The following is a 26,735-nucleotide window of genomic DNA, read 5'->3' on the forward strand; positions in this document are numbered from 1 at the left end:
TGACCCATGAATTAAATTAGCAAAGGATGGATTAACAGAAGAAAAGGCACATTATTTTTATGACTATTTACATGTACAGAAGTTCACAAAAAGGAAGTAAAACTCAAAACTGTGGTCAGACTTAGGGGCTTAAATACCTTTTAACATAAGAAAGAGGATTTGCACTTCAAGGGATGATAAATTATGGAGAAGTTACTAGGAAATAAAATTCACATGGGGGAACTGATGGGAGATAAAGGCTGTTTCAGTAAGATTTGTTTTTACAAACTGATTCAGTGTTGACTTCCCCCCTTTAGTGATGAATCACTCTTCTCTCCTTGGTACAGGGGAAGGGGGACTGTCCCCAAAGGGAAATTTGTGTCCTGAGTCAAATAAGGAAAGGGCAACTCTTCCTGCAGCTATTGATTCTCATTTGCCTTTAGTTCAGAATAATCCTTATGCCAAGTGGCAATATTTTTTGAGTGGCAAATTCTTCAAGTCATATTCTTTGACTCTTCTCCAGTAGTTAAGCAAAAAAATGAATAAAAGGGAAGGTAACATGAGAGTAGGCAAGACTTCCTGTTGAACCCATTTGAGATGATCTTTGGTGCTTCCTTGGAATCATAGTGGGGCTAAGTGGGTGAAGATGATGAGGTTGGGGAAAAGATCCTGCAAGAGGAGTTGATAGAGAAAGCCTATAAACTTTATCTCCATTTAGAAGACCAAATTCACAAGGCTGGATGAAATCTGGATGCAACTAATCAGGAAAAGGGAAGAGAGCAAATGAAACCAAGATGTCAAGGAGGTGGACCAATATTGGGATTTATAGCTCATCATTCCAGAAGAAAGTAAACTGGATTTATAAGCTAACAGATCAGTAGGACTAGGTGTACCTCAGTGTAAGGGGTTGGTAAACAAAGGCTAAAATTTCATCTAAGTTGTGAGTCAGGAATTTTGAGTTCTGGGTTCACCATGGGGGAATGGCTCCTCACTCATCTCAGATACCAGGTTAACCACCATTGTCCACTATCTTCAATTTTTCCTTTCTATTGTATTTCCCCCATATTTAAGAAAAAATTGCTTTTCTTTGACTTCATTTCCTTCTCTAGCTACTTCCTTCACCATACCTCTTTACACTCTGCAAGCTCTTCTCCAAAAAGAGTTGTTTTGAGCTGCTATCTCCAATTCCTCATCTTCCCATTCACTTCTACAATCCACTCCAACTAGGCCACTGTTCCAGTCACTCCAACAATACTTACTCTTTTTTACTAACCCCAACACATAATTTTGTCCGTATATGTCCTTATATTATTCGACATCTCAGTAGGAGTTGATACATTTGAGTCCTCTCTTGAAGCACTCTCATAGTTTGATTTCTGTCTTCGGTCACATTTACCTGATATTGGAGGTTTGAGGGAATTTAGTCTACATCGACATGCATGACAAAACTCTTCCCCTCCTCTTTATACACATTTTTTGTATAAAAATGACTAGCAGAGGACCAATATTGAGTTCCTTTTTGAATACACGTCAACAGCATAAAGGGAAATGGTTAAATTTCAATTTCATGCTATCCTTGAGTATCTATGATCATTAACAAATGCTCATTATGTACCAGACACCATACATCACTTTATATGTGTTGACTAAAGTAGAACTCACTATAACTTTGCAAGCAAAGGGTAATGGTACTGCTATTATCCCATTTTCCAGTTGGGGAGACTGGCAAACACAGTCGGCAAGTGAAGAACTGGCTGAAAAATCCAAGTAGCCTAACTGCAAAGTTCACACTGTTAACCTCTATGCTATGGTATGAGAGGGGTATCAAGAGGACTGTAAAACCACCAGGCTTACCCATCACGTGTTACCCAGTCCCAGGTCAGAAAGTCAATTACTCACTCACAAGACTTGCCGGCAGATGACTTTTCAAAATTAAAATTTTATTAATTTAAAAATCCAGAAATACAGTGACTACATAAATAAGTACCATATTCAGGTACATGTCTTGCAAGAAGAGTGTAAGGGTAATACTGTTGTGTTACTCTTTACTTGTTTACATGAGTTAACTAGAAAATGGCTACAACTGCAAGATGGTGCTTATGGTCTTTGTTGTTCCAAGGGTTTATGATACAAATAAATACACAAGAAGAACCACATCCATTCTTCTCTACTAACTACAGCTGGCCTCTTTTCTCTATGTCCTACTCCCTACACAACACCAAATACTGGGGTTTCTAAGTCGACTTAACACAGCTCCCAGCTCATGCTTTCCACAGCACTTTGGAAAGGTGTGTCCCAGCACTGGGAGCCTATCTAGGGAAGCTCTCTGGTGTTCCCTTAAGGCTGAGCTTTCAGAGAATATCTGGGTGGGAAGGCTGTAGGGGGAATCATCTAGAAGGGGAATCACCACTTTTCTTTAGGATCTGGTTATTGGCCTCCATGCTATCGAAACACTGCCACCTGAGAGAGACAATGGCTGCCTAACCACCCCTTCCCTCACCAGACACACACAATATTGTGTGGGGCATTTCAGCCCAGGACGCCCTACTTCCCATTCCCAAGGGGAATGTGTGTGATGGGCTTGGTAAGGGCTTGTTCTATGAAGTCCTGGTCACAGGGCCCTTGCATCTCTTATGAGGACTGACTGTTATGCCAGGATGCCATCAAGACTGGACCTTTTATGTTTTACCCTACCAGTGTCAAAACACTAAGGAAAACATATTATCTCTCCTATGGCCATGGAATAGGAAATAATGGGATTTCTTGGTCTTTAATATTTCAAAGTACTCACTAGAGTTCATTCATGTTCCTTAGAGGAGACAAATCCAGAGGGACAGCTTGAGATCCTTGCTGTGAAAAATTTACATTTCCCAAAAAGATGATTTCTAAAGCTGGATCTCCAAATGGATAATTTATGTCTGGTATTGGACTGCAAATAGACATTTTAGGAGTAGCCTTCACTAGAATCCTCAATTCAAATCCACTCTCCTTAGTAGATAAGGCAAGGATGGTAGGAGGGTTTAATCTAAAGAACTTTACCAGAATTCTCAGCTCCCCAAATGCACAATATCTCAACTCTCTTAACTGAAGAGCCAGCATTCAGAAGCTCATGAGGGTTGAGCCTCTTTGCAAAGAAAAAAATAAACTCCTGTAACTTCCCTTTTAAGGAGCTTCTACAACTTAATAACTCCACCTCAATTTTCTGGCTAGACAACTATGGCCTTAAGAAAATTAGTATCACTCTATTAGTGGGTGAGTTTTATTGCTGTGAAAACAAAAATGACCCATTTTATTATTATCAATTCCTTTCTTCAACAATTGCTTTGTCTTATATTGATTTAGTTTCTGGCAATTTTACCTAATTCTAGCTTCTTTATGGAGACTCCATATGCTCAGGGAGAAAAGAGAAAGTATATCATTAGGAAAAATTTATTTATCACTTCAAAGTGATTAAGACCATGACATAGTGCTCTTATTCTTCACCCTGCCACTATTGTTGGTGACTTCAATGACCACCTCAAAGGCCTAGAGGCAGAGCCTTTTTCTTCCAATTCTTTTTTGTTCTCCATGGGTACCAACACTCTCTAAGGTACTTCAGAGCCAGACTAAGGAAAGAAGGCCAGAGTCTAGGCTGGCTTTGCCTCAGAGTGGACACTGTAATTTCACATGCGTGTGGTTGTAATATGTATGTGTTCATGCCTGTGAGTATGGGATGTAATGTTTTTATAAAGAACAAAAGGCATTCTGAGATTCAAAGATTATAATTTCATACAAATAATTGTTCTAAACTCCAGAACTTCTACTAAGCAATTCCCTTCTCTTTCTTTCATTTGAATAACTTTCCAGATAGAAACCCCGGGGTTTTGTTAGCTCTTTAACCTGTAAAGAAATGTGATTCTCCAAGAAACTAGAGCTGCAGTGTGATTTTCAATCTCCGCTCCTCCCATTAATCATTCAAGACTCTGAGTCTCTTTAGAGAAGATGTTTAAGGGCTGACACAACACTTCATATAAAGGAGCAAGTTATGCTGTGCATAGCATGAATAACTGACTGCATCTGAGTTTGGGGTTTGAGGGCACTGTTGACTTAAGCAAAATAAGCAGGCAGTCCAGCTGCAGCTTGGGTTGTCTTGCTTGACCCTATCAAATACTGTCTGTCTCGCCTAACAGTGGCCCTTTTCAGACCTCTCCAAGTACAGAACCTTGACCAAATCTTCAAGCTCTGTTCTGCACACACGACTTGAACACATCTGGCTGATCTGAGCTTCTCCTTCGGTGAATATCTTCCACTGGCCTAAAAGGCAAACACACAATGTCCAAGAGACTGTAAGAGCAGAGCACAGCAAATTTAGAATAGAACCAACACACACCCATCCTACTCATGGACCCACCAGGAGATCTGAAACACAAACATACAAACAGCAGGTAGTATCAGCAAAAATGGTCCCCAAAACACCTTTCTGGGAGCAGATATGGAAAACAAGGCATGAAATTTTTACTTCAACACATGGCATTTGTAAGAATCCCAATAATAATACATAAATGCCTCCTTAAGAATAAAACCTCAGAATTTTAGAGGGAATATTTATAGTATATTTAGCATTTGCAAATGCTCTACTATCTGTTAGCTATTTAGGAGGTTCATTTGGCACCAGGTCAGAAAAGGCACCGTGGAAAATAATACCTACTACATTACTAGTGCCTTGCTTAATCTTAGGGACCTTACATACTGTTGTGGATTACTGGATTATTTACCAACCTTTTCTTTATTCCTGAAATGTTTTTGTCAAAAGCCATTCACTTCTACTTCCTTCACATTCACGTGTTGTTCTTTATAATTCCTCAACCTCTTTAAATTCTGTCTCTTGGCTCCTTACAGTGTTTCATTCTCATGTCCCCATATCCCTTTCTACTTTAAGTAAACTCAGCTATATCCCTTCATTCCCTGTTGTCTCTGCCCACTCTGGAAATTCTCTTCATTCTTCTTATTCCTGATTATGGTGATGATCCTGGAGAATCCCTAATCCAAGGTCAGAAAGCTCCTCTTAACCCCAAACCTATTGTGAAACTCTTGCTTTCCTTAGCTACAATTGAACATAACTTCCTCCACTTGAGACCTGATGTCATCTTTTATCCTTTCGTTCTTGGATTCCTCACTTTTCCCTATTCTCTCTGATTCAATGGGAAGTTATAAGAGAAAAAGAAGGTCTAGGCAAGCAACCAGGCTCTGCTAAGTGCCCACTGTAAAGGAGTTTGGTTTATTTTTCTTTGTCCCCAGGTGACCCCATAGAATCATCTCAATATCTGTTTCCTTTAGATGCATACAGTTTGAAGCAAATACCATCTACCTCCATTGTACATTCTAAATCCTAATTGCTAAATCATCTTTTAAGTCCCCTGGAGCCGAGTACAGTACCTTGCTAAGTACTTAAATACATTCTTTGAAATTAAATGGTAATTTCCAAAGTCACATCATTGATCCTCGGATGCTAGACTGTGCCTCCTTTACTGCTTACACACATGTAAGGACTCCCACCACTTTCATTCAAATTTTAATACTATTCATTTAAATTTCTATCGGTCCAGCAGAAGACTTCAGACTTAATTAACTTTATTTCCAGCTACCTATTAAATAACTGTTTTCAGATGATCCTCAAGCATTTTAATTTAAACATGTTCCAATTGATGGGAATTTAAATTAGTACAGTCACTATGGAAATTAGTATGGAGATTAAAAAAAAACCTATGAATGGAAACACTCCATATGACCTAGCTGTACTATTCCTTGGCATTTGTCCAAAAGAACTAAATTCAGCATACTATAGTGATATAAATGCATCAATGTTTATAGCAGTGCAATTCACAATAACCAAGTTATGCAACCAGCCAGATGCCCGTCAATACATGAATGGATAAAGAAAATGTGGTATGTATGCCCAATGGAGTTTTACTCAGCCATAAAGAAGAATGAAGTTATGTCATTTGCAGGAAATGGATGGAAGTAGAAAGCAACAGGTTAAGTGAAATAACCCAGACTCAGAAAGTCAAGGGTCATATGTTTTCTATCATATGTCAAAGCTGGGGAGGAAAATGGAATCTCATGAAGATAGAAGACCAGTAAAGTAGAGGAAGGGGATCAAGTGGAGGGAGGAGTGGAAGGAAAGTGGAGGAACTGGGAAATGAAACTGACTGATTGTTATGTACATATAGTTTGTATGCCACAATGAATCCCACTCTTCCATATAATTATTATGTACTAATAAAATCTTTAAAATATAGATACAAGAGTTTAGCTATAATATAGCCTGTATATGGACTCTAATAATAATGATAATGATAATGAAATTCGTATCTTCCAAGTGAAACACACACACTCTCTATCTTCTCTACTTAATACCTGCTATTCTTAAGAGTTTCCTATGGGTACATGGAATTACTATTCTCTAAGTCTACGGAGTTGATAATATTGGAGTCACTTCTCTCTTTGACACTTATCTTGTTGATTTAACCTCAGAAATGCCCCTCATAGGAAGCTCTCCTCTCCTGTCTCACCAAATTAAGAAAGAATCATAGCTTCCTAATTCAGACTGTTGCCTGCTCATTCACTAATTGTTCACTTCTCACTCCAACATCAAGGACCTCCGCCTAAAAAACAGATCTGAACACATTCACTTGCTTAAGTGCTTCCATGGGGTTCTTTGGCCTGTAGATCAAGTCTAACTTCTTAGCACAGCAAACTGAACACTTCTAAATCTGGCTTCATCAAAATAGGGGTTTAATGAATCTATCCAAAAGCCCAGAGACACCTTTCCAAAGCACCATTTTGATACCACTCGGCTGTGTGTACTTTGTGGCAACTCCCTCAGTTACCTGTCTTACCTGTGAACTTTTCACTGGCTTCTTCTAGGCCTACTGCTTCCTACCAACTCTTCTCATCTTTCAGTGCATCCTATGTGGCTTTGTGATTATTCCTCACCCCCACCCACATTTCTTGTTTGCTCCTGTCTGAGGCTTCTCTTAGGCTGCACCCTCTTCCTGGACTGATTTCTTGACCTGGTGCCCAGTCACACCCTTCTCTTTCAAAACACACCTCCTCCCCAAGTCTTCCCCGACTAAGCCCACCTGGCTCTCATCTCATTGTTCTTTGCAGATTCCCCTGAGCACTTAGGTATTTAACTCCTCAGAACTATACTAATTCATGAAGGCATTTTCATGTTCTGTCTCGCCCATTAGAATTCCCTGTGGATAGAAATTTTGTGCCTTTTATTCCATTAGATGTGCTCCCCACCCCACCTCCCCAATGCCTAGCAGTATCTAGTCCCTAGGCTCCATCTAGTGTGGAAAGTGGGAGAGTTGCAAGCATGTTTGAATGCCTGAATGCTTTTAAAGAAACGTGACAACCCAGGGACATTTCTGAAGAAGTCAAAGAGCTTCGATACAACACAGGAATTGATATACATTCCTTTTTTCCTCACATATCCACCACTAGGGAACATAACCTTCCAGATGTGAAATGTTCACAATTATACCAGACCTGGAATATTGGGAGGCTTTCTCCAACCCTCTTGAGACTTTGGGTTTAGCAGTTTCATAAAAGACATTCAGGGATGCTTGACCTGAGGTAGCTTATACTCACACTACATCTGGATTTGTATTCATCATGTCCAAGCTTTTCAGTTCACATTCAGAAATCTTATTTGCTTATAAGTCCCCCAGGGAAGAAATTGAGCATCCTATAATTTCAATACTGCACATTGTTAATGTTCATTGGAACACAGAGGGACTACAGTTGTAGCTATACTATAGTGAAAAACTGGATGCATTTTTCAGGGAGGAATAAAGAGAGGTACCACTTACTCATGGTTGTCCTGGTCACCAGCTTGAAATGATGGAGCTCCTCAAACATCCTTTTGGAGATCTTCTCAATGTGGAAGTGCTGTAGAATGCCTGGGGCCAAGCACAAAGTAGGGCAGGTGGTCAGGCACTCTCTATGAGCGTATCATCTCATTACTGGGGCTTAGGAGTATCGAGCTAGGCTGTGTAATGTGCTTAACCAGGAACTTGGAGGGCTCAAAGGTTATAATTGACTCCATTTGTTTCCTTGGCTCACTGGCCTCTACTTGGCTTCTCTAGGGAATGGAGATAAGGGAAATAGTGCTGCTGACCACAGGACCTCCTCCTAGGGAAAGCCACATGGAATCAAGCATGGGTGCTGGTTGGAGCTTCTGCAGCCAAAGGCAGTATTAGAAATTCTGCCATTGCCCCAAATCTGGGTAGACTACTATATTCATGCCAAACCACTGGGCTGCCCTCCTGGCTAAACAATGAGAGACAACAGGAGGATAGCAGGCAGGTTATTTGTATAGATGGAGAAGCCACTCCTGTTCCTGAACTCACTGAAGAGCACATTTATCTTTGGGAAATATTCACAGCTCCTTTAGCCTTTCTTTATTAAAAGGAATAGGGAGAGTTAAAATAGAGTAAACTGCAGTCTCAATCTGGCCTGGATAGCTTTAATCAGAATAATAGGTAAATAAGTGAAAACTGCTTATTAGTTAAGCAGCAACATGTCCCTAGCCCACTTAAATAAATCCTCAAGAGGTCTATAGGGGGCAAATGAGATTAAGTCTGAGTTTTTCTCTGATCACCAACACAGACCTTGATGACCCAGCACTGTGAACAGGAGGCTATTTAGATGCTACACTAGAGAGTTGCAAACCATCCACATACCTTAGTGGGTAGAGAAATATGAGGTGACAAATACTGGACCTACTGCTGGGGAAGCCAATAAACCAGTGCCTAGATGACCAGTTATAGACCCACTATGGAGTCAAAGATGGAAAAATTGACATGCCTAAGTATAAAGCCAAAATAAAAATGGCCAAAAAATGCACGTGCATTCTAGCATATTTATTTTCTAAGGGGTGAGGAAGAACATACTCTTCAGAGAAACAAAGGCTGTTATGAAAAGGGAGAGAAAAAAAATCCCCTTTTTAAAAAAAGTATGCAAGCAGTATTCCTGAAAGTGTGGTTCAAGTGTCACCTGCATTATAATCATCACGCTATGTTTTAAACATGTAAATATTTAGGTCCTACCTAAGGACTGCTGAATATGCACCTCTGGGATAGGGCCAGATAGCTGCATTTAAAACTGCTCTCTGCATGATGCTGAAGCACACCAAAGGTTGAGCACTTTCAAGCTTTAAATGGGAGCCAGTAGCAGGAAGATGTGTAAAATTTTCCAACACTTGTGTATAATTTTCTACACTTGGATTCCTGGAAAAGTTGACCAGACTAGATCAATACCAGCCTTATACCTATAGAATGGTGTGAAGAGCTGTAGGATCTCAGTGAATAGAATATGGCTTGTTATGGTTGTCACTGTGAGTAATCAGAAAAAGAACTGGACATCATGACTGGGATTGTTTCTCCAGAGAGTCTATAATCTTGTCAAGTCAGTGATGATGTTTTTAATTTCATACCCCAGAACATACAACATAGTTCTAGGGACTTGGCTTCAACTGAATAAATGGGTTTCCTGTTTGTTAAGCTTTGTATTGGAGAAGCAGAGCACAGTTTGGTAGTTTGCAATCCTGGCTACAGATTAGAATCACGTGTGGAGCTGGAAGAACAAACACTGATGCCCAGGCCCTACCAAGACCAACTAATCAGACTCTTGGGGTAGAGCCCGGGTATTTGATATTAAAACAAAGCAAAATAGAAAAACTTGCCCAAATGATTCTGATATTCAGCCAGGATTAAGACTCACTCCTTCAGCTTTTGGTGGCATGAGAAAGACCATAGGAACAGCAAGGGTTAATATTAATACTAATCTTTAGCACAGACCATGATTAAATATGAAAAGCCATAATGACAGCTGTGTTAGACGTGTCAGTTTCTAAGTGATCAGAAAAACTTCTGATTCAAACAGAGAAACATGTTGAAGCAAAATTAAGACGAGTATTTCCTTCCTTCTCTGCCCCCACCTTAGAAAGACAAAAAGTTAATGTTATCTTGCTCACCCTTTCGAATGGTCCAAACATGAACCTCTACCTGAGGTGGTCTCTCTGTTTCCAGTGCTATTTTTCTGGTAGTCTCCCCATCCTCCATGAACACAGACTCATACACAGGCATTGTTTCTTCTCCACAAAAGTAGCCTTTGCTGTCAAAGTTTTGGCCTGGAAGTTCTTCTGGAATTAGGGAGCAAGTAGAAAAAGTAGAGTTTTATCATGGGTTTCTAAAACCCAAAGTGAACTTGTGCATTTACCTATCTCACTGTTAGCTATAACACCTTAGATAATCAATAAGAACATTTTTACAGAGACAGATTCCACTCATATTTTATTAGCTCAGGCTACCCTTTAGCAATCACCAAATAAGAAAGAAGCACGCAGTTATTGATTGAAATCCACATGATGACAGAATCCATAGTTGTATAGAACACTGGCCCACGAGCTAAACTAGATCTCCTTACCATCATCCTTGAGAAACGGACTTTTATGAGGAAAAAAGAATATAGCCAGGTATAAATATCTTTGGCACTAAAGGGAACATAGGATTTTCCATACTGGATCAGGATAATTCTCTGTCCAACCCAGTGTTGCCAAGAGAGGCCTAGGGAATGGGCAGACAGAGGGCCTTGGTTAACTTCCCTGACATCATTTACGTATACTTAGAAAACATTCATGACACTCATTTATGTGCATATACTTGCCCAACAGATCTATCCAAATTGGCTTGACATTTCTGAATGCTCTTTGATTTGTTTGTAAGGGGAATGATAATACCGGATCAACACTAGTGCCAAAACCTAGATGTCAGATTAGTCATATGTATGCTATGCCAAATGAATGGTTAGGAGACACAAAAAATTGGTCAAATCCCTCAACTATGGATCATTTCACGTGTAAACTAAACTGCTGGATTTTAGCTCCCAGGCATAAAGGTGCCAGCCCCCTAATACGTTCCCATTCTATTTCACCCTCCCCTACCTCAGCCCTCTTCCCCAAAAAGTTCCTCCTGGTTGGTTATCAGTGAGTTAAGTTTCTTTGCTAGCTTCGTAATCAGCACCCTCTTCAGCTGAGTATTTAAAGTGTACACTCAAATCAGGAACAACAAAGAGAAGCCTTAGACATCCTGAAAACTTTGAGTATGTGCAGAAGCCATCTGTAAGAATGTCTGAATTGTCGAGGATGAACCCGCTGAGTGTTGAGTGCTTTGGAGCTGTGACTCTAATTGGGGAGACTCACTGTCAGCCAATCAGACACATTTGGACAAGAAGTTGTAATCAAATTGCTATTGTATGTCTCTTGCTGACCTGATTAGCTTTCCCACTCCCACCACCATTTGGCACTGTAAGGACAAAACTATCATCTTTTCTTGACAATTCCAGGTTGGATTACTCAATTTGTGGATTATCTCAGAATCCAGCTTCCTTTCTCCTTTTGTCTTTCTTTTCAGCTATTTAATTACTTGGCAGCCCAGTCTTTTTGGTGATATGTTAAGCAATTAAAGGATGTTTGCTAGCACTTTCCAAATGGGTGGAGGGAGGAGGTCACTGAGTTTACAGGGACTTGTATGTGTACAACTATCACCTTTAGAACAAAAGATAAGTTCATTTGTTAAACTTTGCTCATATCACTGGCTTAATATTGCCTATGGCTATCACTGATGTATGAAATTCATGATGTCACTGGAAATACCTGTAATATGCTCAAAGTCCTTGCAGTATACTGAAGAGTCCTTCTACATCACCACCCTCTCCCCTCCAAGAGCTGAATTTATTAGACCAAAGATATCTACAAACAACAAAAGCCATTAGTGACTCAGCCCTGGCTGGCACTTGAAAATATTAAAGAAAGCAAAATTTGTTTTTAGAAGGACCTATTCAGCAACATCTTCCACTTTCCATACTCTTACTTGAAGGTGCTTTCTGACCATTGCATGCTCACCTTACTTTTATTTCCTTCTGCCAAGCATGCCACATTTGACGTCACTTCTGACTATTCCCATTTCCTGTACGAATGCTCTTGTCAGGAACCCTCTAGAACTAAGACATTAATAAACCATTTCTTTATGGAAGTGGTGATGACTGGTGAAGAAAATATGTTAGCTCAGCTCAGGTAAGTTTGAAGTCACAATGGGGCATTTTATGTCAAAATGCAAAAGGAGTATATAGGGAATTTCAGGTATCAGGGTGGCATAATGAATGTGAGAGGTGAGTTGAGGAACCTTCAGGAAGTTGAAGTCTTACCCAACCCTGTAGGTGACCACTGATGTGCAAGGCAAGGCCAGCTTCTCCCAGAGTAAAGGGAAGAGAGACAGGTAAGATACATCCTTTTATTTTGGTCCTTGTTCATTACTGGTAGAGTCTGCAATCAGTTGTTGCAATTAAACTTTTGGCTGGATTATTAGTGAATTTTATTTCTCTATTTACTTTACCAATATAACTGAATACACAACTTTTCTTAGATCTTCTTCCCTCTTCACTCCCCTGTTCTTTTTCCTCTATTGTCATTTGTCGTTTTTTAAAGAGGCTCACAATGTTGTGATTTTTCCATTTCTCATCTCTTCACATCATAGAGGACTCTACTCAAATATTATCTTTTTAGAGAAATCAATCTTTGGAAAGTGCTTCCTACCACAGTCACTATCAGTCCTGATCCCATTTGGATTTTTTTCACAGTGCTTCATCACAACCAAAAATTATTTTATTGATTTGGGTTCACTGTCTTCTCCACTAGAAAGTGAGAATCGTCTCTTCCCTCAGTGTTTATAAGTTTTTTTGAACACAGTAGGCACTTAGCACATATGTCTAGATCAAATGTATACAGAGAGGCACGTCCCTTGGTGTTCTGTAGTTGCTGAGTACCTGGAACAGATGCCCTATGCCATGTTACTTGGACAACGTGACTAGCAGGGATGATTCAACTTGGAGACAATCATGTCTGGCCCAGTGAGAAATACAACACCCAGAATGGGACAGAAATTCTCTCCTTCCATGTTGCCCAGTCAATCTATCTCCACACATCTGATCAGATTTTTCAATATATTGCCCACTAGCATTTTGCAGGCCAGGTTTTTCAATGTCTATTGATCATTTAAAAAAAAATTATTGGCACTTTTTAGTAATACATAATAATAGAATTTGTTTTACATATAAAAAAATATAAGTGCATGGAATATAATTTTCTCTCATTCAGTCCACAGTAGTTCCAGTTTCCCTCTCCTCCTCCCTCCCCTATTCCCCTGTTTCTACTCTGCTGATCTTTCTGATATTTATTTATTTATCTATCTATCTATCTATTTATTTATTTTTAAAGTAGTGCCTTGTGAATATACATGAAGGTGAGATTCACTGTGGTATATTCATATATGTACACAGGAAAGTGCAGGGCAGTTTTTAAAGTAATGACTTCTATTATCTTTTCAAATTTAGAAATACTACACATTTACTACTGAAAATTTAGAAAATACAAACAAAAAAAGAAAAAACAATTACCCATAATTTAGTTACCCACAAATGACCAGTGTAAACATTCTGCCACATTACCTTCCAGTTTAAAAAGTCTAAGCATTTATGAGCATATTTATTTATATATAATCTAAGCATATATATGCATATACTTTCTTTTTAACACAAAAATGTGTGACCATACTAAACACTTTTGTAGCTTGCTTTTTGTACTTAACATATGGCAAATAACTTTCCATGCCATCAATTCTTGGTGTGCAATTATTTTTAATGGCTATTTAATACTACATAGTACAACTACACCATAATTTCAACATTCCCATGATGGTGGATTTACAGATTATTTCCAATTTTTCAAATCCTTCTTTGTATATTTTTGTGTATCTCTGATTATTTTCAGAGGACACCTGGGAGTGGAAATGCTTATCCAAACATTTTAGTAAACATTACAAACCTGAGAGGAAAACTATTTGAAAATTAATGCCTACTTTGTGTACTGTTCTCACAACTTGTAAGTTCTTTCCCTTTTTGTTTGAATCACCAACATCAATAAAATCCTAAGCACACAGTGAAATGTGACTTGGTCTGGAGGTCTGAGATTCACTTGGAATATTATATATCAAGAGGGTTTATTTTATCTTGGGTATTTAGGTAACTATTATATTTTGTCTGAAGTAGCTTCTATTACTATTTAAACCATAGATGTTAGACCCTTGACAGAAAATTATATTGGTGGAACTACAAAAGACGACGCTAAAGATTTGGAGATCCAGTGAGACCACAGATGTGGAAGTCATAACAGATCACCATAGTTGGATGACCTCAATATCCATATCATCCTTAGAATGTGATTTCTCTCTCTCCCCCTAATAAGTACATTTCATGAATTCTTATCCCTTCTTTCTACTCTATGTCAGTTAGTTCTTTATCCTTCCTATCCATTCCATGCCCCTTTTACTCTGGAAGATTGGGGTCATTATATTGAGGAAGATTTTGTTTGTGCCTTAAATCAGCAACTCAAAGTTTAACATACAATAAATTAAAATCAACTGGGGATCTTGTTAAAATGCCAATTCTATTGTAGTAGGTCTGGGGTGGGAGCTCAAGAGTCAGCACTTGTAACTGGATCTCAGGTGCTGCTGATCCACCAGCCACACTTGGAGTGGTAACACCATAGTAGTTCCCAAATTGTCTGCGCGTTAATATTACCTGGGGATCTTTAAAAATTTCCAAAGCCCAAGACACACATCAAATTGATTAAATCATAATCTCTGGGGATGGGACACAGATATTTTTAGAAGCTCTTGGGGGATTCCAATGTGAAGACAAGTTTGGGCACCGCTGGCCCACATGAAAATGCTTCATTAATACACATCGACTAAGTGCATGTTTGCCTGTTAGAGGGATTGCCTAAAGTGAAGGAATGAATGATTTAGCTCTCTGCCTACATTAAAAAAAAATGTTTGGTTTCTCATCTGTGTTGATACAACTTATTTGTAGAAGGCATGAGAAATGAGAAATTCATGTGCCTGGGAGTAGTTACTTCATTGACTGTAGAATATTGGAACTGAACAGACTCTAGGATATCAGCTGCTCTAACCCTCTCATTTTGCAGAAAGGGAAACTGAGGCTCAGAGAAGTTGTTACTTGGTCTCAATCACACAGGAGACCAGTGGCAAGCCACGGTTAGAATATTTGATTATTCATCTCATATTTTGTCATTGCCAGGACTACTGATTATGTTTTTATTTAGCTCATATCTTTAAAACAAACCACAATTTAAATAATTACTTTGCCTTTTTAAAAAATTAGTAAACATTTTCTGCTGGAGAAGACAATACGGCTGAAGTTGACCTGAGTTACAGGCCTTGGTTTTTTTGTTTATTTGCTTGTTTTTTAGCTTGGCCAGATTTACTTTTTAGTTGTTTATTTTTATTGGTTCTTTTTAGTTACATATTACAGTAGAATCCATTTTGTCTTAATTACACAAGCATGGAATATATACTTGTTCTAATTCAGATCCCAGTATCTCTCCTTCCCCTCCCCTCCCCCCTACTCCCTCCCCTCCCCACCTACTCCCCTCCCCCATACTCCTCTCCCCTCCCCTTCCCCCTACTCCTCTCCCCTTCCCCCTACTCCTCTCCCCTCCCCCCTACTCCCCTCCCCCCTACTCCCCTCCCCCCTACTCCCCTCCCCCCTACTCCCTTCCCTCTACTGATCTTTCTACCATTTACACATAGTGTTCTGTTTTTATTAATTTATTGTGGGCCTTGGTTTTTGTTTTGTTTTGTTGGTACCAGGGATTAAACCCATGGGTGCTTAACCACTGAGCCACATCACCAACCCTTTTAATATTTTTATTTAGAGACAGCATCTCACAGAGTTGCTTAGGGCCTTGCTAAGTTGCTGAGGCTGGCTCTGAACTCGATCCTCCTGCCTCAGCCTCCTCAGCAGCTGGGTTTACAGGCATGAACCACTGCACCCAGCAGGGCCTTGGTTTTTAATATCAATTAGTTGCATGACTTTGGTGAAGTCACTTTGTACACCTCAGTTCCCTTGTCTTTAAAAGGCAAATAATATAATTATAGGATTTTAGTGTTGGGAGACAGGGCAAGAGGGGAGATAGAGAGCAGTTAGATAATAGGTGCCAAAATACAGGTAGGAGGAATTGGTTCTGGTGTTCTACAGCATAGTAGTATACATAGTTAACAGCAATTTATGATGTATTTCAAAATAACTAGAAGAGTCCAAAGATTTCCAATACATAGAAATTATAAACGTTGGAGGGGGTAAAAATGACAATGACCCTGATTTGTCCATTACACATTTGATACATCTATCAAATTGTTATAGTATGCCTCATAAATAAATACAAATATTATGTCTCATAAAAAGAAAATGCAAACACAAAAAAGAAAAGAAAAGATCCTAGAGATCAATTGTTCTAACCTTTTCACATGAGGCTGATGAGGCCAGGAGTAGATATGGCACATTTTTAAAGTTACACAATAACTTATATTTGAAGCTGAACCTGGTCTCCTACTATAATTCATCTATATTTCCTCCTATCTGAAAAGTGTAATGGATGTGACTGTGCTTTGATGAGCTAAACAGTAATAAAATTAATAGGTTCTACTGTTTTTCCTAAAAATTATAATAACCTAAACTCTCTGCTATTTATAAAAGCAAGAGTAAATATAGCACTTAGGGCTGTCTGGGAGGTGTGGTAGACACGAGGAAATCCCCAGTATATCTCAGAGTAGTAAATTTCTTCTAAGTAATCGTCTTATCAGTCCCTCAATTGAAGTTAATTCTTACTAGAACTATTATCATTAGAATTATATGACAGGTTAATTATGTTTTTGATGCCCAATGAAAGTTGAGAAGAACTATGTGTGGATCTCAGTCAACCAAAGGCAGGGCCTCCAACCAACGCACCTTTTGCCTTTTTACCTGGACACACCTTGCAGCACTTTCCATCTATTTTTTGAGGATACTTGCAGGGATATCGATTGGGGCAGTGGATTTTCTTACACTCTTGCTTGGTGACATTACAAGTGCACAACACACACTCCACAATGCCAAATGCCCGGAGGTTTGGATGCCAGGACTCGCCATGAGAATAGGTCTTTCCATTGGAAACACACACTGGAAGAGAACATAGGACTCAAAATTAAAGGTAAGGGAGCTAAGATGGGTTCCTATGCATGCAACCCAAGGCCTAAACTCCTTAACACATCAAGCACCCTTTGTTCTTGTTATGGGCATGGAGATACATTTACAGAGCAGTCTGTGTGACCAAAGCTCAGCTTGGGCCACATTCTACCATCATCAGTTATCCAGGTTCTTCATCTGCAGTGGCCTTTGAATGCTCACAAATGGCCTAATACATATAGGCAGACAGTGAACATTTTTTAAATATTTATTTTTTTAGTTGTAGTTGGACACAATACCTTCCTTTTATATATTTATTTTTATGTGGTGCTGAGGATCGAACCCAGGGCCTCACACGTGTTAGGTGAGCATCTACCGCTGAGCCACAACCCCAGCCCTTGTGAATATTTTTAATGCAGATATAAATGAACACATGGAAGTGGAGTTCTATCTATCCTGAGCACCTGCTAAAGAGTCTACAGTAGAATGTGGTATTAACATCTACAGTGCCATAGAAGATTTGTATGGCACAAGTTGATACATTTTCAGGCATGAAATTTCCCAAGCAAATGTGCTGATGAGGGAGGATAGATGCAAAAACTACTGCTGTTCCCAAAGGGCCAGACTCTTCCAGACCCTGAAGCCAATCCATTCAAAATTTCAAATAGTATGAGAGTCTGATCCACCAATATGGGTGGGTATGGAGTTTAATGCTGCTTGTCCACTCTGTGGTGTGGGAAGGCAGCTGTTAAGAAAAGACTGAAAGGGAAAGGGCCTATAACTTGTGAAGGGGTGGCTTTTTATGTCTCTAAGCTTCAGGAAATTTCCTCAGTCTCCCTCCTTGTAGTGGCTGTAGAGATTTGGCTACAGTGAATTACTGCCCGCTCCACAGATATCCTTCATCACTCTGGCATTTGTTGAGTGGGAAGTATAGTTTGTTTCTGAAGGGCCTTGAAAGACCAAACACCTGGGCTGCAATCTGAGGTGCCCGTGAATGGAAAGGGTCACAGGAGCATCCTTCCATGCGAATCAACTTAAAACTTATTAGGCTCCTACGGTAAGCCATGGACTTAAACCCCAGGGAACAAAAAAACTGTACAGGTCTGTGAATGGGGGAATTCTGAGAATGAGTTCTCTCCCCTTTATAAAGTGCTGAGATTGTGGAGATTTCAAGCTATGAGTGGGTCTGAGTATGTTTTTCATTATTCCCATCACCTCATCACACCAAGAGAGACCTGTCAGCATCCCAATCAACAACATCTCTAGGGTGGGTTGTATCACTTTGGGTGGGGTTGGGGGGTGAGAAATAGGCCCACTTGGAGCGTTTCTAGGAATTGACTGATTTGGCTGCAAGACAACAGCTCAGGATGAATCACTGGGCTATTTCTTTCTCATCAAGTCCACTGGGTCACATTAAGAAATATGAATGATATTGGCTGCCTCTTACTGTCCTTTGCAAGAACTGCTAGAATGCTGGGCACTCTATGGGGTCAATCCATGTAAAGATTTCCAAGAACCTCAACATGAGTCAGAATAGAGACTTGGTACCTAAACTGGGGCTTAAGGCTGTAGACAGTACAACAACAACAACAACAAAAAAAAAAAAAAACAGACCAGATGTGTTATTCTCTTGCGTGCCCTCACCTCTTGTTTCTCCTCAGAGAGTGACACTCCCTTCTAGGTAATGTGGGCAAGTGCATATGTAGTCTGCTTCAAGAAAATTTAGGCTGGATTCAAGTTCAAAATGGTGGAGTACTATTGCTTCTCCTCCTTGGTTCCAAGAGGGAACCAATAGATATATCTGAAAGGACCACATTGTTAGTAAGAGGGCTAAGGAGAAGGGTGAGCCATGCTGAGGAGCAAGGCAAGAAGGCCTCTCAGTATCATTTAGCTAGGTTCCCTCTCCTCTAAACACGTGGAGTAAGGGAATAGTCCAGACTGGGTAAGAGCCCACACTCAACAGTGGGATATGATGAGGTCAGTTCTCTAGAGGAAAACCCAGCCTTCTCCCCACCAACAAATTCTCAAGATGATTTTCAATCATCCAGCTGGGGAGTTGGGAGCTGGGGGTGGATACAAGTGATTCTCCAGTGAACTATAACAGAAAGGTCAGAAGAGAACTGCTGCATCCAAGTCAATGGGCTCAGATGATTAAATGTAAACCAGCTGGAGCTTTTATAGAACACAGAGACAATCAAGGGATGAGCCTTACCCTGAAAATGAAGAAGCCTTATGGAAATTATGGGATTTAGGATTTTTAAAGGCCATTTCCCCACACTTGCTTTAAGGCTTTGAAATACTTTCAAAGCAAATGAAATCTACTAGGGGAAATTTGGATTGAAAAATAAAACTGCATCTTTACTTAACTCCTCCTCATTTCATAAACTGGTATCAAAATGCTTTAGAACATAAAATAGTAAGTTTTGAATCAAACACAGATCAATAGCAAATATTTCCAATTATTTTAATACATCACCATTTTATTAAGAATCTTATTTAGACTATTCTTTTAAGCCTGTAGGTTTCAAAAGCAATTTATTTTTTATCTGTAATCTGAAATTTACATCTAACTAGTAACAGATGTGATCAACTAGCTTTGGCTTGACGAGCATTGTTGAGATTTATAGTAGGGGTTCTTTGTAATGGATTGTTTTTCACCCCTGTTATTCAATCATTTCGTTTAATAATTTATTACTTTAACCCATTCAGAGAACTGCCTTTGATTTGTTTTTCCTTTAAAGGAAATAAAACATGTTTGTGGTTTGGTAAAAAGGAACCAGCTGAGCTGTTAGTTTGAAGAGCTGGTTGACAGAATGCCTAAAAAAGTAAGAAGCAGTCAATTGTTTGATTGAATTTCTCCTCCTCCTACCTCTGCTACTGGGGTTGGATCAGTGGAGGCCAGAGAATTCAGTAAAGGAGAAAACAGGCCCTGTGCATGTGTGTTGGTGCTTTCTGCAATCAGTGGTCAGTTGAGTGGGCTGTAGGTCAGTGTTAACCTGATCAGTTGTCCTGGTGCTCGGCCAGGTGGTTTCTGGATTTTCCCTAAATTACTCATTTCTCAAGACAATCTCATATGCTCCACATTGAACCAGAATTTCTGAGCATGGGGCCTGGAATATTTAGCAAGAGACCCAAGAGAATTTGGTTGGCACTGAGGTGTGTGAATGGCTATTTCTAAGGTGTGGATAAGAGTTTCAGAATGTTTGGCACTTTCAATGTTGGGTGCCCTACTGAATGAAGACCCCAGGAATTTTCTCAAATGATCCATGGAGGCAACTGAGAAAGCATGGGGGGTGCTGTTTCAAAAGCACAAAGGGAATTTGTCCATACTCCTTTAGCTGCATTTAGGGAAGTCCAAAGATTACCCTGGAGTCACTTGTTCACAACCACTTTTGTAGACTTCTGAGTGACCCACATGCAAATATGTGCTGTTGGTGGGAGAAAGGGTCCTTACCAGCTTCAGCCCTTAAAACAAAATGTGGCTGTAGTACAAAAGGAGGATGGTGCCTTACCTTGTCCGTGTTTGTGTTTGTTATTGATGACAATCTGCACGATGGTCCCTGATCCTTGCTGGGAATCCATAAGAGCTCCCCGGTGACTCCTAGCCCCTGGAAAGCGAGACAGACTTCCAGCCTGTCGGTTTGGTGGAGGATCATGATGAGGGCGGTGGTAAGAATGTCTCTATAAAATGATAAGAACACATTTTGTACCAAAAAAAAAAAAATCCTCCAACGAAGTGGCACAGATTGAGTTAGATACATTAGATGGTATTTGATGATTCTGATTTTTAGTGATGAACTCAGATCTTAACTGCATGTTTCCCTATACCAACAGAAGTGAGAATGTGATCATCTGAAAGCAGCACTGGTAATGTCTGAGGTTTTTCTCTTTCCTTGCAGAAGATCAGACTAGATTCAGAAATAAATTCCTGAGAGAAAAAACAACCAAAAGGCTAAAAGTGTCTTTCCTGCTCCTCAGATTCTCAAATTTTCCAGTTTCAGGGTTAAGATAATAGTCCACAACACACAGCAGAGGTGATGAAGAGCACAGGAGAAGTCTAAAATGCTGTGCAAATCAGGAGAAGAAAGAGAGCTGCTACTCAGGAGGGTTTGTGACCTGGGCCATGACGGGTGGGTAGACTTTTTACAGGCAGTTTCTGGGGAAAATTCCAGGCAGAGGTTTCCAAGTTGAGAAGGTGTAGCAGAGAACATAGAGTCCATAAAAGGGAACAGCTGAAGGATAACATTCCAAATGGGGGTTGGTGCCGGATCATGGAGGACTTTAAATGACAAGCTAAGGGGTGAGGACTTTATTTGGTAAACGATAGAGGTGGGAGTGTGGAACCATTTGAAGGATTTTTTTTTTTTAATGAAAGAAATAACTTGATTACAACTGTGTTTCACAGCATTGAACTCTGATTATGTGTAGGGTAAACTAGAGAGGAGAAGACGGGAATCAACTACAGTCTTAATAAGATGTACTGAGGCTGTAAACACAGGAAAAATGGCATAAGATCATACAGCAGGCCATTTTATAGACAGCACAAGACAGGATTACAATGTAAATCCCAGAGAGTCAAGGATTTTGTTTTTTCACTGCTGCAATTCCAGTGCCTAGAACGGTGTCTACCATCTAGAAGGTGGTCATCCAATAGAAAGAGAGAAACTATGATCCTTAGGAAAGCTCAGAGTCTTGTAGTATAAATAATCTAAACATTCTTTGTTTGTGTATGTGTATGTGTGTGTGTGTGTGTGTGTGTGTGTGTGGACTGAAACCAGGGGCACTTTACTACTGAGCCACATCCTCAGCCCTTTTTATATTTTATATAGAGACAGGGTCTTGCTAAGTTGCTTAGGACCTTGCTAAGTTGTTGAGGCTGCCTTTGAACTTGTGATCCTCCTGCCTCTGCCTCCCAAGTTGCTGAGATTTCAGGCATGAGCCACCATGCCCAGCTCCAAGCATTGTTCTTTCATCAGGGGTTCAAGACACATGGTGAGCTCACTATCCTGCTACCTACTCTTCTCCCAGGAGTTGAGGCAGGCTGTGAGTACAGGATGATACAATGGGAGAAGAATAGAACCTTAAGGTTTAAAGCCTTTAAGATAAATAACATTAACTGTGTTATGAGTGAAGGAGGGGAAAACCTATTTTAAAATCTTTCATAGGCAATTAAAAGGGAAGATCCTTATATTTAGTGTTAGAAATAGCAGAGAATGTTGGGAAGATAGTTATGGGGTCCTTTGACCCCACCATCCATTAAAAAATGACTAAAGTTATGTGCCACAGACACACATGTTGCAAATTTAGCTTTGGGAACTAATATTGCTCTCTTGGCAGGAGGAAGGAAGAGTGAACAGGAGCTAGAGTAAGTGGACCTTTTCTAGCCTTTTGAAAGAGAACATCATTATCTATATCTAAAAAGAACTCATTCTGGTGCATTGTTATAAAAATTCACACACATCAAATGTTACAACAATTTGTTATCATGCACATGAATAGGATTTTCAGAGCAAATATTTCTCATTCCCACAATGGCTCATATGTTTTTTTTTCTGCCATAATCACTCACATTCCACAAAGGCCATTACAGACCGTTCTGTCCTTTCTGTAGTTTGGCAAAGTTTTGCCAAAGTAACACAGAGAAGAAAGTTTGCCTGGTGGGTGTCCGACTGATGCTAAAAGAAAGGAGTTCAACAGGGAGAGAATTAGAGGGAAGGTCACTAACCCAGGAGAAGTTGCAAGTACAAGAAGTTCTCTGATTCATAATGGTGAGCACAAATTGAAAAGCTGTTCTTCAGCACCAGGAACTGGTAGGGTGGGAAAATGATTTGAGACAAAAAAAAATCTCAAGGATTTTTATCAGAGGCACTGATGTAGACTAGTAGTCTCTCACAATTTCACCTTGTTATAGTTTGTTTTGCAAGTAGAGAAATTGAGGCCAGAGAAGAGAGTCAATTTATTCAGGATGACAGTGAAGGTTGAGTTTTTAGAAATGGTAGGAGAGTGAGAATGGGGGAAAGCAGAGAGGATGGTGAACAGGAGGAAGAGGAAGTGGAGAAATAATGGTCCACAAACATTTGGCTAAAAGCTGCTCCAAAAAGAACTTCTTTCAAAATAGAGCTCTTTCAGCTATAGTGTTCATAACCACTGGTTCTCCAACTTGGCTACACAGTAAAATCGCCTGAGAAGCTGTAAAAATACTGGTGTCTATGTATGAACATGGCATAATAAATACAACTATTAGGTTTAATTATAATGTACTAATAAAACTTTTTTTAAATGCTAGTACCTGGATCCTAATTCCAGAGACTCTGAAGTAACTGGTCTGAAGTGAGGTCTGGACATTAGGATTTTTCTATAAACCTCAGGAGTCTCTAATTTAAAGCCAAGATGGAGAATCACTGACATGGATTTTCTGTTTGGGGTCAGGGGTGAGTAGTGATGGTGTGTGGTTTTGATTTAATGGTTCTTTTTGAGTTGTTCTTCTATACAAATGAAAAAGTCTTATCAAGGGCTATTCTGACTTTGTAACTTTGAGTGAAGGAGGAAAGACATCAATACCTTGGAGTTGTAAGTGAAACTGTGGCTTATCATAGAAGTCAGTTGCAATTAGGCAACGTGCAGAGGCTGCTTGAGAGAACAGGTCAAAATCAGTTCGTTAGAAATTACCATCAAGCTATGCTTTGTTGTATTTTGCTCAATATTTTGGTATGTCTGGTTTACTGACTTGAAGGACTGAAAAAAATTTAGGTTTTTGAAATAGGCTCTAAAACAGTTATTTTCTGGTGTTGGAAAACACCCTCCATTGTAAAGGCTCCCCAGGATTTTTTTCTTCACTTTTCTCAGGTTTAAGACATAAGAGTTGGGAAAGTATGGGTCAGGGATGGATGGAGAAAGATCAATTAATAAGTACTAAGTTTGATCAGTAAGTAATAAGTTACAGTTGGATAAGAGAAAGACGTTTTGGCTGAGCACAGTAGTATACTGGGAGGCTAAGGCAGGAGGATCACAAGGTTGAGACCAGCCTCATCAATTTTGCAAGACCCTGTCTCAAAATAAAAAAATAAAATAAAAACGGCTGAGAATGTAGTTCAGTGAAAAACTAACCCTGGGATAACAATAATGTACCTTTTTTTTCAAAACCTAGAAGAAAGGATATTGAATATTTTCACAATTACTAAATGATATATATTTGAGAAGTTAGATATGTTTAACATGATTTAAACATTACACAATGTATATATGTATCAAAACATCACATGGTATATGTATAATTTTTATTTTTGTATAATTTTTATATATCAGGTAATTTCTAAAAAGATGTAAAGGTTTTCTTGTCAGAGACAGGAGAACATCTGAGTCCAGAAAGGGCCTTTGCAGTGGTAACTTTGTACTATAGATTTGTAAGATGTTACCTTTGGGGTAAAAAGTGGGCAAAGGGCATATAGATCTCTCTGTATTATCTCTTACAATTGCCAGTGAATCTACAGTTATCTTAAAAGAAAAATCTTTAATTTAAAAAGTGTTTTCAGAAAGTATTCTAATCCACATAGCCATAAAAGTATTATATTCTAGTCACTACTAACCTACAATAATCCCTGGCTGGAAGACACTTAGGCCAGTTTTCTTCTTAAACCACTGTTCTGACAATGTGGATGAGACCTGGATTTTTACCTCTTTTATGTTGTTTCTATTCCAAACTCCTTTTCTTTTTGAATAGCAAATTTCAATGCAATTAACTGGGGAGCAAAATCAGTCTGGCTGTTGTCCAAAAGAAAATCATGCCTGCTTTCATGTTTTAGCTTTCCACTCCTTGCCTCCTTTTCCTTCCTCACATCACATGAGCATGCGCGCGCACACACACACACACACACACACACACACGCACGCACGCACGCACACCCCACTTTGTCCAGTGGCATAACGACCAATTTATGTAAAATTATGACCTGGAAGTAAAACAAAAATGTTTTCAGGTTTTTACAAAGGAGACGTATTTGAACCACTGCTTCCTCTTCCTATTCACTTCATAAAACTTGGTAACCTGATGGTTTTCAGCCTACTTAGCCAAATAAACCAATCAGCTGTGTTTCTATAGAACTGAGGTTTTGATAATTCCCCATAAAATAGGAACAGTCTACTGGATAGAAAAAACCTTTTGGGAGCTGCCTTTTTGTTTTACCCCAGTGCAAGAAGTTGAGCCTGCAAAGGATATTCAGAAAGGATTCTCTTATCTTTTTACATTAGGCTGGGCAAAAGAAAATACCTAATTTGAAGAATTTCTCTCTGACTTGAGACAAACTTATGTGCATTAAAATCAATGAAAAGCCCCATCTCTACTCCAGCCCTCCCTCAAGTACATTTCATTGCACCTTCCACAGCCATTCAGTCAACATGAATTTATTGGGTGTGTGCTATGCACCAGGTATATATTTTCATTACTACAGATGATATTTATTATTCAAATCATATCCCATAATATCTATCCACTTTAGAACAAAGAAAAATATTTACTTATAATAAAGTGGAACCATCTGGCCATTTTATTCTACCATTCCCAAATGTTTGTAACTCCTTTGAAAATCAATAACTATCTCAAGGTCCTGCATTCTATACATAACCTCTTTTGCTAGAAGAAGTCCTAGATGAAGTCTTTCCCTATCATAAACAGTTTAGAAAAATATTAAATCTGAAAGACCAGAGATGAGGTTTGTGACCAGCATAAAATGAAGTCAAGAAGAAAGGCTAATTAATAGCATTACCAGAACAACCAGTAAGGTGATCACAGTGCTTACCATGAACCCTAATAATTTCAGGTGACTGGGCCATAAATTTGGTTTGGAATGACATCTGATTGACAGCCACTACTTTAGCTACTCAGCTTCCTACCACAATAACAAAAATTCGGGGCTGAGATAAAGAGGGCATTCACACAGAAAACTGAGACTGATCCCATTTCCTTCCATGATCTGGAAGACATCTTACTGTTATGGTTTAGATATGAGGTATCCTACAAAACGTCACATGTAATACAATGCAAAAGAGCTTAAAGTGAAATGATTGGGTTATGAGAGTCTTAACCTAATCACACTTAATCTTAATGTAATCAGTGCATTGATCCCCTGAAAGGGATTAAGTGAGTGGTAACTATAGACAGGTAGGGTATGGCTGGAAGAGGTAGGTCATTGGGGGCATATCTTGGGGGTTTATATTTTGTTGTGATGAGAGCTCTCTCCCCCTGCCCCTGCTTTATGAGCCATGTCCTAAGCTGCTTTCCTCCTCCACATTTTTTTTTCACCATGATGTCCTGTCTTGCCTTGGGCCCAGAGGGGTACAGCTGGCCATCTAATGACTAAGACCTCTGAAATTATGATCCCACCCCCAATTTTCCTCCTTTAAAATTGTTCTTGTTAGGTCTTTTGGTCATGATGGTGAAAAAGCTGACTAAAATGCTCACTATAAAACAAATACAACTGGATGGAGAAAAGCTTTCCTCAAGATCTATATTAAATGGCAAATGGGGAAGCCCATCCTGTCCTGTGGGATGCTGCTTTTTTGAGATATCCAGAGGATTGTTCTCCACTCCTGCCATAGTCCTTCAATATTCACTCAGAAACATCAATGTGTAG

The 26,735-nt window shown here is 39.4% G+C and overlaps 1 protein-coding gene across 4 annotated transcripts in view; it reads right to left on the bottom strand.

Annotated features, from left to right (window-relative positions):
* Positions 1 to 1,942: 1,942 nt before the first annotated feature.
* Positions 1,943 to 26,735, bottom strand: part of Chrdl1 (chordin like 1) — a 108,815-nt gene continuing 84,022 nt past the window's right edge. For 2 of the 4 annotated variants that reach the window (XM_077106577.1, XM_077106580.1), the window contains exons 8-12: positions 20,619 to 20,787; positions 16,906 to 17,100; positions 10,001 to 10,168; positions 7,836 to 7,925; positions 1,943 to 4,272 (exon numbers count right to left, since the gene is read on the bottom strand). In XM_077106577.1, coding sequence (XP_076962692.1) covers positions 4,142 to 4,272; positions 7,836 to 7,925; positions 10,001 to 10,168; positions 16,906 to 17,100; positions 20,619 to 20,787 — 753 coding nt within the window. In that variant the 3' untranslated portion in view covers positions 1,943 to 4,141. Of the gene's footprint in view, positions 4,273 to 7,835; positions 7,926 to 10,000; positions 10,169 to 16,890; positions 17,101 to 20,618; positions 20,788 to 26,735 lie in introns of all 4 variants that reach the window. The other 2 variants (XM_077106579.1, XM_077106578.1) reach the window with 1 other exon arrangement.

The sequence above is a fragment of the Callospermophilus lateralis genome, chromosome X, assembly GCF_048772815.1.
Source record: "Callospermophilus lateralis isolate mCalLat2 chromosome X, mCalLat2.hap1, whole genome shotgun sequence".
Taxonomy (NCBI): domain Eukaryota; kingdom Metazoa; phylum Chordata; class Mammalia; order Rodentia; family Sciuridae; genus Callospermophilus; species Callospermophilus lateralis.